The sequence below is a fragment of the Stylophora pistillata genome, chromosome 4, assembly GCF_964205215.1.
Source record: "Stylophora pistillata chromosome 4, jaStyPist1.2, whole genome shotgun sequence".
Taxonomy (NCBI): Eukaryota; Metazoa; Cnidaria; class Anthozoa; order Scleractinia; family Pocilloporidae; genus Stylophora; species Stylophora pistillata.
Genome location: NC_142522.1, coordinates 15,011,323 through 15,030,102, shown reverse-complemented (window position 1 = coordinate 15,030,102; position 18,780 = coordinate 15,011,323). Strand labels below are relative to the sequence as shown.

The 18,780-nt window shown below is 36.9% G+C and overlaps 1 protein-coding gene across 1 annotated transcript; it reads right to left on the bottom strand.

The window, feature by feature from the left end:
- Nucleotides 1-868: 868 nt before the first annotated feature.
- On the bottom strand, nucleotides 869-18,742 carry LOC111321533 (tudor domain-containing protein 5). Its single transcript, XM_022924446.2, has 23 exons — nucleotides 18,320-18,742; nucleotides 14,415-14,768; nucleotides 12,943-13,130; nucleotides 12,753-12,809; nucleotides 12,443-12,578; nucleotides 11,271-11,538; nucleotides 11,043-11,109; nucleotides 9,754-9,831; nucleotides 8,693-8,754; nucleotides 8,441-8,510; nucleotides 7,799-7,888; nucleotides 7,296-7,430; nucleotides 6,907-7,090; nucleotides 6,118-6,163; nucleotides 5,599-5,663; nucleotides 5,074-5,194; nucleotides 4,161-4,275; nucleotides 3,845-3,924; nucleotides 3,530-3,598; nucleotides 3,218-3,329; nucleotides 2,694-2,806; nucleotides 2,409-2,543; nucleotides 869-1,595 (listed from the first exon to the last, which is right to left on the bottom strand). Exons 1-22 carry the CDS (start codon nucleotides 18,594-18,596, stop codon nucleotides 2,414-2,416), a joined length of 2,817 nt encoding a protein of 938 aa, XP_022780181.2. The 5' UTR covers nucleotides 18,597-18,742; the 3' UTR covers nucleotides 869-1,595; nucleotides 2,409-2,413.
- Between the last annotated feature and the right edge of the window lie 38 nt (nucleotides 18,743-18,780).

Genomic DNA, 18,780 nt, shown 5'->3' with positions numbered 1-18,780 from the left:
TGATGAACGATTGTAAAGTTGGTTTAAAATAACTAGAGTGGCCATTGAATCAAAGAAATGCTTCTCTTGTCCTCCTCAGAAGAAGAATTTCGAGCAGTTCCTCCAAGCCTGGAAAATGATGTTGTGGAATTCTATGACTTTCCCACTTCTCCCTGCCCCTCCTGTAAAAGCACAGTATACCCCAATTGAGGGAGTAATTATTGGTCACCAAGCATTTTACAGTTATACGACCTGATAACATATGGCTAGGGTACTCACAGCAAGACTATACCTTTAATGTTAGCTTGACACAATTTAGGACCTAGAAAACTACATAGAAATTGCATGATAGCATCAAAGTCACTTAAATTGACTGGGGTGGAAATCCAAAGGGCTTATACAAGTGGAATGTTATATTGCCAAGACAAAGCTGAGTTTATCACCTTCTAGACTATGCGGGGGCAGTAACCAACAACTTGTCTTAATTTTTTATTCAATGAAAATACAAACTCTTAAGATAGGTATTAACCAGTGTAGCAGGTGCTTTTGGGGGCTCAGGTAAAAACAAGGTGGTGGAGCCACAAAAAACAAGGAGCAGACCTTCTTACTACTCTTCAGGTGCTGCAGCTTGAAACTCTCTTGAAACCTTGAAACCTATGCAGCTACAACTAGCTGCATAGGTCAGCCTAAAGGGACTCATGGGGTATCTCACCTAACAGTGGGTCACCAGTCAACCAGTAAACTGACATTTGGCCAGTGGTTGACCAAAGCTCTGATTAAGATGATGCCTCACAATTACCCAACCATCAGCCCATGTGTCAATTGACAACTGGCTGAAGAATTATGTATTGCCCCTAAAGTAAGCATGATCCAACTTCTCATACAACAATTTCTCTTCTCAATACCACTTTAATTTTGACCCTCCATTTTTGCATAGACAATCCACAATATAACATAAGGGTGCTTTAATCAACTTTACATAATAATAATATGAAACATTAACTGAATGTACTACAACTTAAGTAAATTTTCTTTCTACTACTGGGAAGACTTGAAATTTGGCCTTGATTGACAAATACTCTCCAATTATGATATTTGCAAAACATGTTGAAAGAAAATTTGTATATATACTTAAAGTGAGCCAATAAATTATCAAAATTTTGAACTACCATTGTAGTCCATATTCTAAACATAAACAATGCCTTGGTCAGCAAGAATTATTATTGCTAAGGAGCAATGTAACAGTATGTTAAGCTTCCCAAAATTCTTTATAAGAAAAAACACGTAATCTTTGTTAGGATGTTTTAAAATTTTAAACTTATCAGTCAATTGCAGCTGATTTTATATTGAAACAAATGGGAAATTTGTAAATGACCTTTTCAAAAAATATTGTTTGCATTAAAAACTAATGAAAATTGATCAGAACAGGTACTGGTAAAACAAAACTCTAAGTGCTGTAAAAGCCTTTGTCTGCTGCCTTTCAGATTTGTAAAAACATAATGCAACAGAGAGTGCTCTTTCTTAGCAAATATCTTTAATATAATTCAATTGTTTTGCCATGCACACTGTTGACTAGTTTAATTTGCATGTCCACCACTCCACATATTTGCAGTCACCTTGTAAGCAATGAGATAAAGAGAAATAGTTTTACAACCACTTAATTTTCTTCAGCTCTGAAGACCAATATGCCAGTAATCAATATGGATAAATTAATAAAAGGTTTAAAAGAGCTTGAGCATTAAGCTGATAGCAAACTAGGCAATTCTTTACACCCATTAAAATAATTGGGGAAAACAGCTTAGTGTGCCCAGTGCAGAGATTCTGATTTTTTATTTTTGCAAGTGGGGTTAAGAAACTGCCCAAATTTGCCTTGTGTGCCTGCTCCTTGAAGGGCCAAATCACATCAACTCTAAGGCTGGCCAAAGAAACATTCTAGATCAGTTCACCTGTTGTTAGTCTCCATAAATATCAGTGATCCTAGAGTTTTCACAATGCTCACACTTGGCATACACAGTATTTCCCAGTCCTATTTTAATGGATTAATTACAACACAACAGTAGACCTAAGGCTCTCCAAAAGGGGACTTATTCCAGACTTGTTGAAAGCCAAGGAACAAGTGACCATTTTCCTTCTTCGCAGTAGCCTAATTTTAATGAGTACTGTAAACAGTATGTATTCCTTCAGTTGAAAAGCCTACACAACCTTAAGAAAGGAAACCATCTTTAAAATGCTTATTACAAAGACAAATCCAACATTTACTGAAACTATTTCAGGCTTTTTTGACTAACACCACCTGTGTCCATGGTAGAGCCATTTGCATAGCATTTATTTTTTTTGCCGTGAGTTTGAGATTTACTCAGGGGAAGGGACAGGAGGCATACTTATGAGAGGTGAGTACAAGGTTTTAACTAAATCAGTCACATACTCACTGGTTCTATAATGAGTTCTTTATTTTATGCTGTATCTCCTGTTGCAGTATCTCAATCTTTAATTCCACTTCCTGCAGTTCATCAACACTGCCACCAGTGGAACAACCATACATCAGTCCCTGAAGAATGCGCTTTCTAGAAAGGAAATGAACTTGTATTTTAAGACATGATTTGTCATTAAATTTCAAACTACACATTTTTATTTGTTCTGCCATGACAAACTGTTTGTCTGAATTTCACATTAAGTATTACCCCCCCCCCCCTTTAAAAAAGTTGGTTACAAACCTTCTAAACTGCATAGCTTGCAAGAGAAGCTTAATTTCATCAATGCCCAGTTCACTTTCAGAAAATTGATCATCAGAACTACTTCCTCCTTCAGAGCAAAGCTGTTCCTCCTTCTGTGGGAAAAAAAAAAAGGCAATTATAATTTTATTACGGCCAAACAGTACTAACAGAACAGTTCAATTCTTGTTGTTTGGGTGATTTGTTCACTTGCTGGAATGCTACCTTCTGGTTCTCCTGCCCTTCTGTTTTTGAAAAGTGGGCATCCCTCTGAACTAAAATAATTATTCTAACAACCTTCTTTAAAATTGTTAGGTTAAGTCTATTAAAGATCTGCTCCTCCTTTTTGCATTTATTTTGTAGGATCTTGATCAATACACTTCTTTCTTTGCAAAGTAGGTAAAGTTTGATGCAGTGAGTGAGCTCTAAAAGAGCAGAGGGTCCGGAAAGAGCAGGTGGAATGCAGTAGTCATGCTTCTGTCAACATGTAAATAATAATAAGTTAACACTATCGCTTGAAAGAAGACCTTTGAAGTCCAGTAGTTTTCTCCTTCCTTCTTGAAACATTCTATTTCCTTTACCAAACTTGGCAATAGATCCTCTGAATGATGGTCAAAGATCTTCAAAATCTCTGGAAGCCTTAAAAACAATAAAAACATCTTTATGGTCATGAAAAGTCACATTTGCATTAAGCCTAATAAAGTTGTGCCGAAAAAAGCCTTAACTTGGAAAAACATACTATGTACTGTAACCAACAGCCCAGCAATCAAGGCAGCTGACAAAAAAAAGTAATTGAAAGGAAAAGAGAAGCCAAATAAAAAATGTTCAAATAAATGTACCCTTCAAATTCGTAAAGTGTGACATAACTTCTTGCTTCATCTCCATCCATGACACCTGGGACATTCCATCTGAAATGCAATATTACATCAATGAGTAAAGGAAATAAATTCAAAATCAAGATGATAAAAAGCAAATAGAAACTCTAAGATAATGTGAAGAGTATCATCTGTCCACAGCATAGTGAATGATAAATTTGAATATCAAGTCGCTATACATGTGCTACCAGTTCAACTGGACTCAAGAATAACAGAACCAGAATACTAAGAGGGTGAAGGAAAAGTGCAAAAAATATTTTTATAACTTTCCTTTCTAACCTGATGAGTTCTTCAAATACTTCCTTATTCTCTGAACAAGAAACCACCACCTTAGCAACACTTTTCTTTTTCTGGCGAAGCTGAAATATGATAAGATTGGTTAATAAAGCATTCAATGTACCAGCAACGTGAATATAACAGATTGATAGTACAAGTCCTAAATTTATGTTCAGTGCAACACTGCATTTAAAACCTCCTTCAAATGACCAATGTTTTTCCTCAGTTCAGATTGTATTTTTGTGTGGTATTAAAAGGTTAAACACAGCAACCATACATTGAACAATGAAATGCTACAGGGGTTGGATAATTTCCTTACCATGGATCTCAGCAGATCACTATCCCACAACAGAGCTGAGATTTCTGCACTGGTGAGGTATGGTTTACTTTCAAAATTGATGATGTGAAAGGAATAATCATGAGTTATCTTCACCCTGAAACAAAAACAGTATACAAAGTGTTGACAGTTTAAACTATCCTCATAATTAACAATACCATGTAATTGTTCTCAATGAGGAGTTGTCCAAAGATTTTGAATAATTTTCAGGGAGTTTTCGCACTGTTTATTGCACAAAAAATAATATAGATTGTTTCTCCATGACACAGACATGCTTTAACAACAAGGTGTACTCTTTGGCTGATTGATATTATACACTTGTGGCAGGTGATAAGGTCTACATCATTGTCTTATGTTACCACTAACTTGCCCCTCCCAAATGAATTTATAACATAACCAAAGTAAAGCGTGCACTCTGATTGGTCAATTTAGCATCCCCCATTTGCCCATGGGTGTACGCTGCTGACATGAGCAAATGCAAAGACTATTTTTCCGCACGCGCTTATTTTTTCTGGTCAAGTAAGATTTGTTAAATAAAAGGGAACTCTTTAGCTACAATGTATCAATGCTATGTTATAAAACAAATGGTAAACACCACAGCGTACACTATTGAGTTATGGATGCACTTGGGAGGTTTGCCAAGCACTCAAGAAGCTAGAGTCGCTCTCTGCTATCGCCTCGAGCGACTCTTATGCTTCTTTCGTGCTTAGCAACCTCCCGTGTGCATCCATAACTCAATAGTGTATGCTGTGGTGTTTACCATTTTGTTAATTAATAGTTTTATAATCATGCATAAATAATGTTTAATGATGTGGATAACCTAAAAGTTTAAACCTTTTACATAATATGTACAAAACACATTAATTTACTTTAAAAGACTAACAAAATAGCTGACCTTTTGACAAGTAAATCATATTGGCTGTTGGGTGAATCTAGGTCCAACTCTTGATTTATTTCTTCTATGAAATCCAGTTCATCAGCATTCAAATGTGAATTTGCATGTAAATCTGAACTGTCTAATCGGTAAAGAAAAACAACACTATCATTTCCAAGCAGTGGTTAGGGACAATAATTAAGGGACAAAGAAAAGTATAGCGAGAAGTAAGTTGGAGAGATAAATAATTGTCTAAAAGAGCATTCAAACTATACTTCACCAGCAATATTGACAAATTATTACCAAATATCAGGGTTATCAGAAATTTTTCAGGAGGCTACATTTTGATAAAATAGGTGGTCAGTGCTGGAGGCCATGGTGAGCACTTGAAGCACAACTGTAATTTAATTTGAAGCATTCAGAGAAATTTTTCGAAAGGTTAGAAACTCTCTGCCATCTCAAAACTCTGTAAATGATGCAACTTCATAAATTTTAATGGTGGATATGTGAAGTAAAATCTCTGACATGAATATCTCAGTAACTTACTCTGGGGGGGCTGTGCATTTGTTTGCATTAACTGATCTGTGTATAGAGACGACTGATTCAACCAACTGTAGGCAGAAAAAGAAAACAGGATTTAAACAGTTTACAATTTGTAGAACAACAGGGAGCAGTAAGGGGAAATACATAAACAATACTCTCAAGATCTGCTCTTTTTAGTTATCCCATTACATGGAGTGAATCATTGCAACAAAAGTTTTGGCCTTGACTCAAGACAAACTAACAGACAGACCAATCTTAGTTCAAAACACCAATGAGCCAGCTATATGATTTGTATGCAGTAGATTTTATATTCAATACTGGTAATCTCTGTTAATTCACAAGAGTCCTGAACAAAGAAAATGATTCTTGCACTCCATTAAATTTTGCAAATCTCAATCTCTCTGCTATTATTTTACCTGCTTAAATCCTATGGGTGAAGGGTTTTCTTAATAGTACTTGAATATGTCATAATTATCCCAATACACTGTTGGTTGAAGTGGATTTAATTCAAGAAAAACTTGCCTTGCAATATTGAGTGGGTAAGATGTTTCAATCGATACTGGGAAGTCTAAAAAAAGGAAAGGAAACAAAAGTTAAAGTAAGTAACTGATATAATTGTGCATATCTGTTATGAATGATTTCCACTTTCCCATGTCTTTTAAACCAAATAATTAAAATTTTAGTCTCCATTGCAAAACATATGTGGCATCCATATCACACTTTTAGTAAGCTAATGCTAACCTCTCAATGTACCACTTGCAGGGTTTGTACACTTTTTCAGGCCAAAGATTCAAGGACTTTTCAAGGACTTGCCAGGACCCTACTTAGAAATTTCAAGGACTTTTTGTAATGAAAATTTTACCTCAAAACCAAGAAAAATGTTTCCGTTAACATCTATGTTTTGGGTTTACCGGTGGTGCAAAACAAAAGCAGATATTTTTCAATGTTGTTCAATAAAAAATCAAGGACTTTCAAGGACCCAAAATGAAATTCAAGTACTTTCAAGGCCTTGAAATCGGCCTCCTGAAATTCAAGGGTTTTCAAGGGTTTTCAAGACGCGTACGAACCCTGCACTTGATAAGCAACCTGTTTAAAGTGACCAATATACCTGAGATCATAACATGACATAATTATGCAATCATGTGAGCCACACAAACATTAGGGTTAGGACATAAAGGAGATGTTAAGTTGACTTAGAAGGGATATTTTTCATGTGAATTTAAAATTTGTACATACATGAAAAGTTCTACAACTCATCCATGTGGTTTTGCAGTTGCTACGTGTAGAGTGATTATTATGTCTAATTCTAACCTGGCAGCAAAGAGCAGTTACTGGATGATGCACAAAAGGAAGATACAGCTTGCTGTTGTAAGTACAGTTGTTCTAGGCTGAGAACTGAGAGACCTGGAGCTGGCTGTGGCTGTGCCTGCGGCTGTGTCTGCTGCTGCTGCTGCTGCTGCTGTTGTACCTGCATCTCAGCTTCTCTGTCATGATTCTGAATGAAATGTTCAACGAACTGTGAATACATCACAACAAATAGCCAAATAATGTTTACTTCACTTACCACTATTATATACTTTATTATTTATACATTCTGCCCAGAAAAGTTTCCTCATTCTGTGATCTCCATTCAAAGGACCACCCTGGGTGTTACACATTGTCATTTGTAATGTTTTCACAAAATATACTTAATTTACTACCTGTCCAACTGGAGATGAAGATTGGGGAGATTTATCAGGAACAAAATCAGCATAATCTGCTTTCACAAGTTCATCATTGATATGAAGGTCTTCTGGAGCATTAGTGTCGCACAAGCAAAGGCACATTGTACCTTCCTGTAGGATAAAAAAATGTCTTCAACTACCTCAAACTAATAACATTTCAAATGACCAGGGGTTGTCATAGGATAGTGAAAGATTTATTTCCAAAAATAGCTGCACCCCCATAGTGACAACAACTTGCAGACTAGTCAGAAACTGTACTATCAAGAAGAAACTCTTGCACTAGGTTCGCTAAGAATAAGATGTCTTTTTACCTTAAGAGGACAACTGACACAATTGGAACTGCATTTAACCACATTCCAGCATCCAGGCCTTAAAAATGTTTATTCTACACCTTAAATAAATACCACACCACATGATTGTCACTTCTTCCAGGACTCTGCATTAAAAATATTCATATTTTGTCATACCAGTATTTTTACCTTAATACCACAAAAAAGTGCTACCAGCTGTTTATAGTTCTTTGTCAATTGATAAAACTTATGGGTGGAACCAGGTGACCATTCTTTAGCCTAAAACAGAATCATAGTAAAAATCGTAATTTTATTTGTATTTAAATGAACAAATTACTTTATATCAAGAAATCTTATTTCCATCAACAAAATTGTAACTGGAGTTCCATAATTGTGTAGTGACAAATTGCTTTAATTCCTTCCCTTTGCAGGGGCTTCATTAATGTTTTCTGCAGGAGGGCAACTGGTTTTCACAGGCGGGCAAAACTCTTTGAACTGAACTTCTTTTTAAGATAAACTTTCCTCCAGACCGTCAAATCAGGTGGGCAAAACCGTCCTCACAGCTGGTCAATTTGCCTGGTGCCTGGCCCTTAATGAAACCCCTGCACTATGAGTGAAATGTAAATACAAAAAATAAACAATGCGTCATAACATGTGCGCAGTATACAACAAGTCCTTCGACAAGTTGCTGGAGAGTGGAACCTGCAAGATTTGGCCAAACCCACACAATGATACACAATACTCTAACAACTGCAAAATCCTACATAATACTCAAATTCTGTGATAAAAGTTTCTACAAAAAGATGTTCTTGACAGTAAACACTAACTTACCCCTCCAAAAGGTTGAATATGGGCCAACTTACAGGTAAGTCCCTGTGCTGGAAGTTTCATAAATTGTGACCTGACAACATAAATTAATATGTTGTTAACACATTTTTCCAATTGCCTGCTTGACTGCAAGTCTCAGGTGTACTGAGTGAGAGAAGTACAAAAATTACTGCAATCACATGCATTTTTCAACTAGAAGTTATGAAATGAAATGAAAAACCTGAAGCAAGTTTCTGTCTACTATGTTTGGCCCACCTTAGCACTCGTAGACTTGACAATGGCAACCTTGCGTTATTTCCATAATCCACATAGAAAACCTGTTGAAAGCATCACAAAAGAGAGGTGTAGGAGTTCTTAAAGCTAACACAAAGAAGGTAAGGACAAGGTACCTTGGAACTGCTGATTTCATATGAATTCATAGATGAATTACATGTACATACACCTTATTTGATGGTTTAACATAATTATAATGTGTTTTGAAATTTTGCGAGTTGCGCAGTATTTTTCTAAGCCTCAAAGGGACAAGGAAAAATTTTAGCAATGGGCAAAATGTTCTTGTATTATATGTTAAACCACTGAATATAAGATTTAATATTGCACTTTTGAACTTTTTGTTTTTGCTATATATGTGAAATACATCCTGTGGCCTAATCTGTGCAATGTATTGATTGCAGGAGTATGTAAAAGACAAAAGCAACATAAATGAAAACATTTAAATGTACTTTGCGATCAACAAAAAGATCTGAGGTACTTATTTAAATATTTGTTTAGTCAAGCCTAAAAAATGTAAAAAAAAAAAAAAATTGGATTGTTTAGTGCAATCATTTTGTTGCTCTATATTTTTGCCCTGTTCTACAGTGTAATACCATTGCATATTTTGCATATTCTCATGACCTAGCTTGTTTGGTAAAATGAGGTAGTAGTGGAATGATAACTACACATATTCCATGTAGTAATTAATCAATAAAATGACCGATGGCAGGAGAGTCAATATTGGTAAAGCTACAACTGTATTAAAGACGACAACTTAGTTAATTACTTCAATTTAATTTGTCTTGGTATTTCTGCAGATTGACATTCTACAACTCGGATGTCATAATTCAATGAGCATTGTTTTTCAGTCTGTTAAACTGACTAATCACGCTTGATTAACAATAACAGAGCCCAATGAACCAGTCTTTCATTAAGAACTAGACTTGAAGCATTGTACTGAAAAACAACTTTTCACTTTAAAATGACTTTCCCAAAGGATGTCAAAGGACTACTCTAATAGTCACACTACATGATCCACATTTCAAAACTGAATTGGTATATACCTCTATGCTGTCCACAGACTGTATACCAACCACCAGACTGCGGTACCAAGATCCATCTTCATACAAAGCACAGCAGGCCTGGTTAATAATTTAAAATAAGATATAACTTTGAAAAGCACACTTCTGGTACAGGAACTCTTTATAACAAATTGTCTTAGTAAATAATGTTCAAAATTCAGACTAAAGTAATAACTGTAATTTCCAACCCTGTAGTGAGGTAAGATTATCTTTAACCCTTTACCAGCAAGCCACGCATACATGGTAGTTGTTACTACTATTACTGTTGTTATTTGTTTCTTGTTGAAATTAAGAGACGACATTGTGTAAGTATGTACATTACAAGGCTGTTTGATGTGACACTTATTGCAGCCTAAAACACCCACAATGATTACCAATTTCCATTGCAGTGAACCATTCATATAACAACAAATCCCAAAAATCCAGCTTTCTGCCCCACGAGCAACAATGAAAAAGTGTCGATCTTTTCAGATCAAAACTTGCTCAAGAAATCAAAAGTTTGCATTCAAAACACACCTCAAGGCCAGATCTTGCTGTTTGGCTGAAAAAATTCCTTCTCACTTTATCTGCTAGCCCTTGTTCTTCCTTTTGACGAAAGCTAGTGTCGCAAACACAACCTTTGCCTCGTTTATGACCGAAAAGAATTCTGGGAAATTCCACCACAACTCGAGAAGGCAACACCTCACATTTCCATTTGAACAAATTATTAGAATCGTGTTGGGCCACCCAGTCCTACCAGAAAAATATCACATCGATCGAGACTTTTGCCACTCAAAACTGGCCCAAAAAGCCTTGGTAGGTCCAGGTAGCCATCCACAGATGGGCCAGAGACACGACTTCACTTGCGAACCCACCAAGCTTGCATGAAAGCATTTTGGCGGTCCAGTCTACATGAAACTACCTCTCACCTCTGTTTTCTTTCAGAGGCTTGCCTCTACCCACATTCCAGCTTAATGATGCTGTCCTGAGGGCATCTGTAGAGGGAAAATGGCTCGAAAAACACTTATATATAAACGCAAAACGAATCGATTTGAATGCATCCAAACACGAGCGGATGATCTAGGTCACGTGAACCCAAAGTCTGAACCCACAGTGTCTCAAAACCACAAATATTGTAAGGGATACTTCATATAACGACAAACAAAGTGAGCTTAAGTTTTGTATGGCCAAATTGTAAGGTATTTTTGCCTGCTGGTAAAGGGTTAAGAATCTAAGATTACTGAATCGTTAAGTATCATTCTATCGTTAAAACATCTTTGATTTACATATACCTGACCGACTGAAACAAACCAACCAGGCATCTTGTAACGTGCACTTTCTTGACTTGAATAGAATTGTCTGCAAATAAGAGGATGAAATATGAAATTTCCATTATACCCAGTTTTCCAAAGTTAAAATTAAACCAAAGACTGTTGGTCTTTTTCAAGTCCCAAGAAATCTGGGTCACTAAAATGAGCTGTGAATAGGTAATAGCTAAAGCCTAGCATGAAAAAACTTACTTCATTTCTTCAGTCAAATCTCTCAATGCTGGCCAGTTCTCAATCAGCATAACCCAAAAATGGTGTGGATCAATGATGTGTGTGACAGAAACTTCAAGAAATCCACATGCTGGGACCGTTATTTTTGAAAAGTAGACTCCCCTGCCTACTCCATCAGGCAAGTTCAGTGGATTACCAGTGATAGCAGGTGAGACAGGCTCTTTGTGTATTTCAATTGGAGCAGGACTTGCAGGAACTGCACCATTTGCTTGTGGGTAATCTTCTTCCACTGTGAAGCAAACAAGACAAGAACATGTTAACATCACAAGTCCTTGCACATAGCTACCATTACTTACCAAATGTCTTAATACTTCTGTATATAGCTACCATTACTTACCAAATGTTCTAGTACAGTGGAACCTTGATTTAACGAAGTGCCTAGGGGATGGGGAAATTGGTTCGTTATATTGAGGGTTCGTTATATCAAGGGTTCGTTATATTGAGGTTCTATAGCATACATTTTACTGTAACTTAAGGCTGGCTGAAACTGAAGTATCGTTCGTTATACCAAGGACTTTGCTATGTAAAGGTTCATTAAATCGAGGTTCCACTGTACTTCTGTATATAGCTGTTGTACTAACAATTACTATCCTATAAGTTAAAGTATACTGCAACCGATCAGTAATTATTAACTAACAGGAACAGCTAGGGAGAGTTCAATTTGAAAGCTGCATGCTTATCATTTCTAAACTAGGACTAGTGGGTTAATTACCAATCCAACATGAAGGAAATATACTTAATATATAATTCAATTTATTCAAAATACAATATGATCTGTTTACAGCCAGCAGTGTTTACAGTACAAAACTTTGTGAGACTGAGTGAATAAATTAACTAGAGCAAATAACTCGTTCAACTTATGTATAATTTACAGCACTTGAGTTCAGTACTCAATCCACTTGGCTTGCTTACCTCAACTGTTGTTAGATTATTGCCTTGGCATAATTGACAGCATTCTCCCATGGCATTATATTAATAAGTTGCCCACTAACCACTTTTAAAATCAAACCCATGTTGCTCAATTTTCATTAACAAGTATAATAGCTGCGTATCATCTATTTTTACCTTTAATTCGCATCCCATACACTGTTTGTTATTTGAATAGGTGGTTCATTTCATGTAGTTGTATTTACCTTTTTCAGCTAGGAGAAGAAGCCAGTCCACCTTTGTGGGTCGCTCTATTCGTACAACATCTGGCATAGCAGCCACAAACTCCACAACACTCATAAATCCATACTGTTTGATGTTGAGCTCCTTGCCATGGAGACTCTGAAAAGTGTATTTAGTTCCAAAACATTATTAATAATGAGTGGATAGGAGACCAGTTTTATGTGCTGCAATGAAATGATACCTTCCAACCTTTAGTAAGACTACACAAATTTCAGAAGGTTTTTAAAGAAAATCAAATACTGTAATTACTGAATTTTCAGGAATGATTTTTACCTTGTATTCTATTGGAAATCGGGCTGCCCATATACCATTGGGTCGTCTAGCTAATACCTTCAAAGAAAAAAGGTGAACCAGACATGTCCAAAATATTTGTTTCAAACACAACAAATAGACACATTGCCATTACAAATAATTATTAGTCAGAGCAATAAACACACTTGAGAGATGAGACAATTGCACATACCTGTATACACTCCTGCTGTAATCTTTTATTAATTGCACTATTGCTGTCAAACTGGGCTTTAATTGAAGGAGCAGACTGCCCATTTGTTTTTGAACACTTGCCTTCTGTATTGCCATTTGATGTGGGATGATGTTTACCAGTTGAATCACTTTTAGTTCTGACAGGAAAGCTATTCCCAGGATCAGGTGCTTTATTGACAAAAAGAACACAAGTAAAGCATAATTTACTGCAATACAGGCGTCAGATCTGCTCTCTATACTAAGCAAAATTTATCTTCCTGTTGGGTTGAGTATGTTGGTTCTTTTTTTTTTTTTTTTTTTTTTTTTTTTTTTTTTCACTCTTGGGGGAACTGGTTATTCAATTTTTTTTCATTTGTTATAACATTCTCCTTGTCAGTACCATGGGAAATGTAAAGAGAACAGTATGGAGAATATTTATGGATATCTTGTAGGTCAATTTGTTCTTTAGGTAAATTTGTTTCAAACTAGGTTAATTTGATCTCAACCTAGGTCAGTTGCTGATGTCTGTGTGTCTGGTTTTTTTTTTTTTTGGATATATCAACAAAATTGAAATGGTAGCTCCATTTTCTGCCTTTAAAAGCACACACAACCCACAATTCCTCTATTTGCTCCGAAGAAGGGCTAATGCTCGAAACATCCGCTTTTGTAATCGTTACAGTGGCCATTTCAACTTTGTTGATATATCAAAATTAATTTGTTACCCCCACTGATGCAGCCCCAAACAGTTTCTTTAGAAACTATCAGCCTTCATTCATTTGTTTTTTTTTTGGCTGTGTTGAGATGTCTGGAACCTGAAATTATACTAAAACAATTATTCGCCTCAGGTTCCAGACATCTCAACTCAGCCAAAAAAAAAAAAAAAAACAGACAGACAGATGTCAGCAACTGACCTAGGTTGAGATCAAATTAACCTAGTTTGAAACAAATTTACCTAAAGAACAAATTGACCTACAACAGATATATTAGCATACCTGCCAACCCCCAAAGTACAAAAATCTGGAGATGTCTAGAAATCCGAAATCCATGCTGGCCATCCTCAATTCAACTGATGTAAACTGAGCGTGACAACCTGAACCGCGCCAAATTTCTATCGTGTATTGTGCAATTTGATTGGTTGATTTCTGACCAATTATGATACTCATTGAATGTATATCAATTTGATTGCTCTGTTTTACTTTTCCCAACTGAGAGCCGCTTAAATAAGAGCACTGAATCCTTTTTGACATCTTGAAACAACTAAATTATTTTTAAAAAATTGAAAAAAGCCACGGTAGGTATTTCACAGGAGATTCAGTTCTCTAACCAGGAGACCAGGAGATTTGATGAAAAACTTGGAGACTCCTGCGAAAACCAAGAGTTGGCAGGTATATGTTAGGGTAGAAAGAGTTCATAGATTGTACCCCATGTACAACTCCATTCAAACTATCTCATCATTTTTGAGCTTATACATACCTGATTTATCTGTTCCAAAGTGTTTGCCATACACTCTGAATCCTCCTCCTCGCATACGTTCAACCTCCACTATATCAGGAACTGCTTCCAGAAGATGATTAAGTGATTTAAATCCCAATCTATTATAGTTAATTTCCTCACCAAACCTTCGTTTAAAAGCCACAGCAAACATGGAGCCCAGTAACCCTGATGGATAACCAACTAGAAGTTCTTTTATTTTTGTTCGTATAAAATGAGGCAAAACTGGTGTTTGCTCAGGTTGATATGAGGTGAGACGAGTTTTTCTCCTAGGAGAACTCTTCCTTTGCCTGGCAACTAAACGAGCTATATGTCTTGTGGTAGCGTCAGGAATGCCTGATAAAGAACAAAGAAACAGAGAAATAGATTACAGAAAAATATTCCTTGTAATTTTTATTTTTCATGATTAGAAACCACAGTACTTCTGACAGTTTACTACTTATCACATTTTAACATTGCAAACAGTGAACTACCTGTTTTGAAGTCATCTCCAAATATGCTAACAGTATGATTATTGCTGACCCTATTTTAAAACCAATTTAAAGGGCATGTAAACCTAAAAATACATGTTTTTTTTTATACTATGTAAAAGGTGGTTTAGAAGACGAATTTGTGATTTGTTTTGGCCAATTCGACTTCTTTTAGGGAGACAGTTGGCATTTTTAACTGAAATTCCACTTCTGGTGAAAACAATAGTGAGGGGTCGTGATGTAAGCAGTGGAACTAAAATATTGCACAACACGGTTTTCAGTAGAATGATAGGGCAGCTTGTACGGGTAGCAATAGTCAGGACGATGTCTTAAACTTATATGACAGCAATGGGGATACTTCAGAACCTTTAGGAGAGTCTGGGTCATGTCCTTATCAATATAAGCCGCTAGGGTTCACTGAATGATCCACACAAAGGCAGCACAAAGCCGGTTGACAGCAATACCGAGTGTCTCGGAAACACAGACTGGTATTTAATCCATTGTGTGATTTATTTTCATTTGGCACGAAAACCTAATAAAGTAAGTTGAAAATCTAAATGAATGCAAGATAATTTCTTTAACATAAGCTTCTGTGCTTGTTTTATATAAAATTATCAATGGTGCGAGTACGGAATTTGTCAGCCAAAGCCAAAAACACATGAAAGCGTCTGTTGTACGGAAATTGGGCAAGTGTGGCAAAATGTAAAGGAACAAGAGCCTGAAACCAAGATGAGTTACTAAACATCCAGGTTTTCAAACAACCTGCCTCGATAGATAGGTGCTGGAGACGGGCTATCACGTGTACAGGCAGCAGTACCTCACAAATAATCACACCAAAAACGACTAGGAACAAAGGTATAGACAGACCGGCAATGACTCACCATATGGCTTTTGTAGTCATGTCGCATTATCATCTTCAAATTGTACTTTTTTTTTCTTTCAAAAGTGTGTCCTCAGTGATTTTTCTGTTTAAGTTTTCAAAGATAAACGGATAATATATGAAAATTGTTTTCAGCAAGGGTGGACTGTGTATCCAGGTGAATTAGGAGTTTGTAGAAGCCATTTCTTAGTCATGCCATTAAAGTGTGTTTGCCTTGATACATTTGGTCAATGATCTAATAAACCCTTTCCTGCGTGTCTTTTAGTATTGGTTCTTTGAGAGGTTTGAAGTGAATTCCATTGTCGAGTTGCACTTTGATGACTGATGACTGTTGTTGTGTTGCTTTTGTGAGGTTTAAAGCAAAGTTTTTTTTAACTCTTTAAGCGCCGTTACTTCATTGCATTACAAATTCTTTAATGACTTGGATAAGTAATCTCTGCAGGTTAGCTCTAAAGGGCAACAGAAGGCTGAACCGGTGGCATTCAGTTTGATATGAGACAGATGTGGCTCTTTGTTTTGTCCGTGAAAGGTGTTTTTTAGGCGCGTTCATCTTGCGAATAAATCTAGCAAGAGTTGGTTTGGTTTTATGGTTTGTCATGAGTGTTGGGATGAATTTGAGACCCTATAATAGCGAGCTGACTTGGCAGTCAAAAGGGTGACAGTTTGAGAGGTTTTTAGGAATTTCTTCTTTGTCTCGCTTTCTTTCCCTTTACTTTTGGAGAGCTCACTTCCCCTCCATTGTTTCTCATTTCAGTTGGCCACCTCTGAATCCTCGCTGTCTGCTGACTGCACTGGTCGCATTTTTACTTCAGAAGAATTTGTTTCTGGTGGGCTTGAATCGTTGGCACAGCTCCAGGATCAGCAACTCTTTTAAGGCCCAATGCCACCATGTAGCTTTTCTCGAAACAGTCAGGTGAGAAATGACTGCTTCAAACAACAGAATGCTTCGACGGCTTGACGAAATTGGCTCTTTTCACTTGAACAAATTTAACCCTTTCTCGCTTCAAACGTGGTTCTTTTGGAAATTTATGCATTGTGTACCCAGGTTTATTTGAATTACTACAAAACTAGACAACACAATGCTCGACCATCATGAAAAACTTGAATATATTCAACCAAATTGTAAGTATAAAAATCGTGACGAGACCAGCAAACAAGGGATGCGAAGGAGACTTAATGGTACCAGGAGGTTCCACCCATGACGTCACAAGAAAGATGGCGCAATTCAAGATGGCAAATGTTTTGAATTTGGAAGAGCCGTTACATGGTGAAAATGGACTTTTGAGAAAAAACGAATTGCACTTTTGGTGTACATGATATATTTGCTAAACAGCTATGTTTAGCAAATATATCATGTACACCAAATATTTGCTAAACAGCTATTAACCGCCTCCCAGTTAGCTCAATTGGTAGAGCGCCGGACTGTTGTGCAGGAGGTCGTGAGTTCAAATCCGGCCAGACCAACACTCAGGGTCTTTAATTAACTGAGAAGAAAGTGCTGCCTTTGTAATAATATCTGCAAATGGTTAGACTTTCTAGTCTTCTTGGATAGGGACGATAAATGGAGGTCCCGTCTCCTGCAGGATTAGGGTAGGAGACGTTAATTTCCCACACACGAGATTACTGTGTGATGGATGTCCTCCCCAGGGTGGGATGGGTGGGTAAAAAAAAAGGGGTTAGGTGTCAATTGGAACAAAAGTTCAGTTCCTTTCTCCTGCCATTCCTGTGGCAAACGAATTAAACTTAAACTAAACTTAAACTTAAACTATGTGAAAAGAAAATGTACGATTTTAGGGTTACATGCCCTTTAATTCCCTGAAGACATTTACATCAGATTAATGGGCTTTGTTTTGCAAGGGTAACATACTGTAAATTGCAGATAACTCAAAAGTTTACATAATGGCCCTCAAACATTGCAAATAATCAAAGAGTTCTTAAAACTCCCAACTGGCTACAGGCAAACCAGTTGGGCCACATACAAAGTGCAGCCAAGGAGCTGAACTTGGGGCAACTGAGAACAAATCCAGCGAGTAGCAGGGTGGAAGGTTTGAACTTGGGACCACCAGATTACATGTCCAGCACCCTAACCACTTGTCCCATTGCCTGGTAAGCAACACAATGTAACCTGCTACTCAAGTAGTTTTCTACTTTGGCAATTAGAGAAAAGAGTAATGATTGCTTTCAATGCAAGTACATGTAGTTTGTAACAGTATCATTTTACCAAATTGCTATATAATTGAGATTAGCTTTTAAAATCAGCTCTAGCAAAATCCGGGTGCCACAGGTGACTAACTTTAGACCTTGTACAACTGATGAAAAAGACTTTGTTGTAAATTAGAGTTTTTATGAGCTGCAGCTGGGCACCCCCATGTTTCCACGACCAGCAGAGCATTAACGCACTCAGTGATTCTTCAAAATTGTTAGAGAGTCAAAAAACTTTCATTCACAACTTAAAGTGGTATTCTGCAGCACATAAATGTTACTTAACCACTTATCGTACGAAAAAAAAAAGGCTGGGATAGTTCAGCCATACTTACCTTGAAGAACCAACTCGCCATTTTCCCAACTTGGTCGAGCAACATCTGGCAAGTCTTTCAGTAAGTCTAAAGGAGTGTTGAAGCCCAATTCACGAAATGGGAACGGTTTTCCGATCATACTTTTATAATCTCTCTGAATCTCTGCCACTGTGAGTCCATTTTGCACGGATAGAAGAAGCCCGCGAACATTCTTAGTGACTTCTTTGCGAAGAGCTTCTTTATCTTTTCCACGTGACGACTTTTCGTCCTTGGCTGCCATCGACTGAGCTCCTACCATGTTATTTCGATAGTTTCACGTGTAAAACACAACTAATAGCTTCTCTGCAGTCAAGGACGAAAGACAAAGCTTCCAACCTCCCTTGCACATCCACATTTTTTAGGACTACAGGATGTTGAAGTGTCAGTAACACAACAACCAGGTTCACGCGGGAATGAAAATACACAAATTAGTAACCTCGCCT

Excerpts from the sequence above, each read along its gene's own strand:
- LOC111321533 (XM_022924446.2), bottom strand. The coding sequence starts at position 18,596 with ATGGTAGGAGCTCAGTCGATGGCAGCCAAGGACGAAAAGTCGTCACGT. Across the intron at positions 14,769-18,319 it reads TGGCGAGTTGGTTCTTCAAG|GCATTCCTGACGCTACCACA; the intron begins GTAAGTATGGCT and ends GTTCTTTATCAG. Across the intron at positions 9,832-11,042 it reads GGTTTGTTTCAGTCGGTCAG|GCCTGCTGTGCTTTGTATGA; the intron begins GTATATGTAAAT and ends ATTATTAACCAG.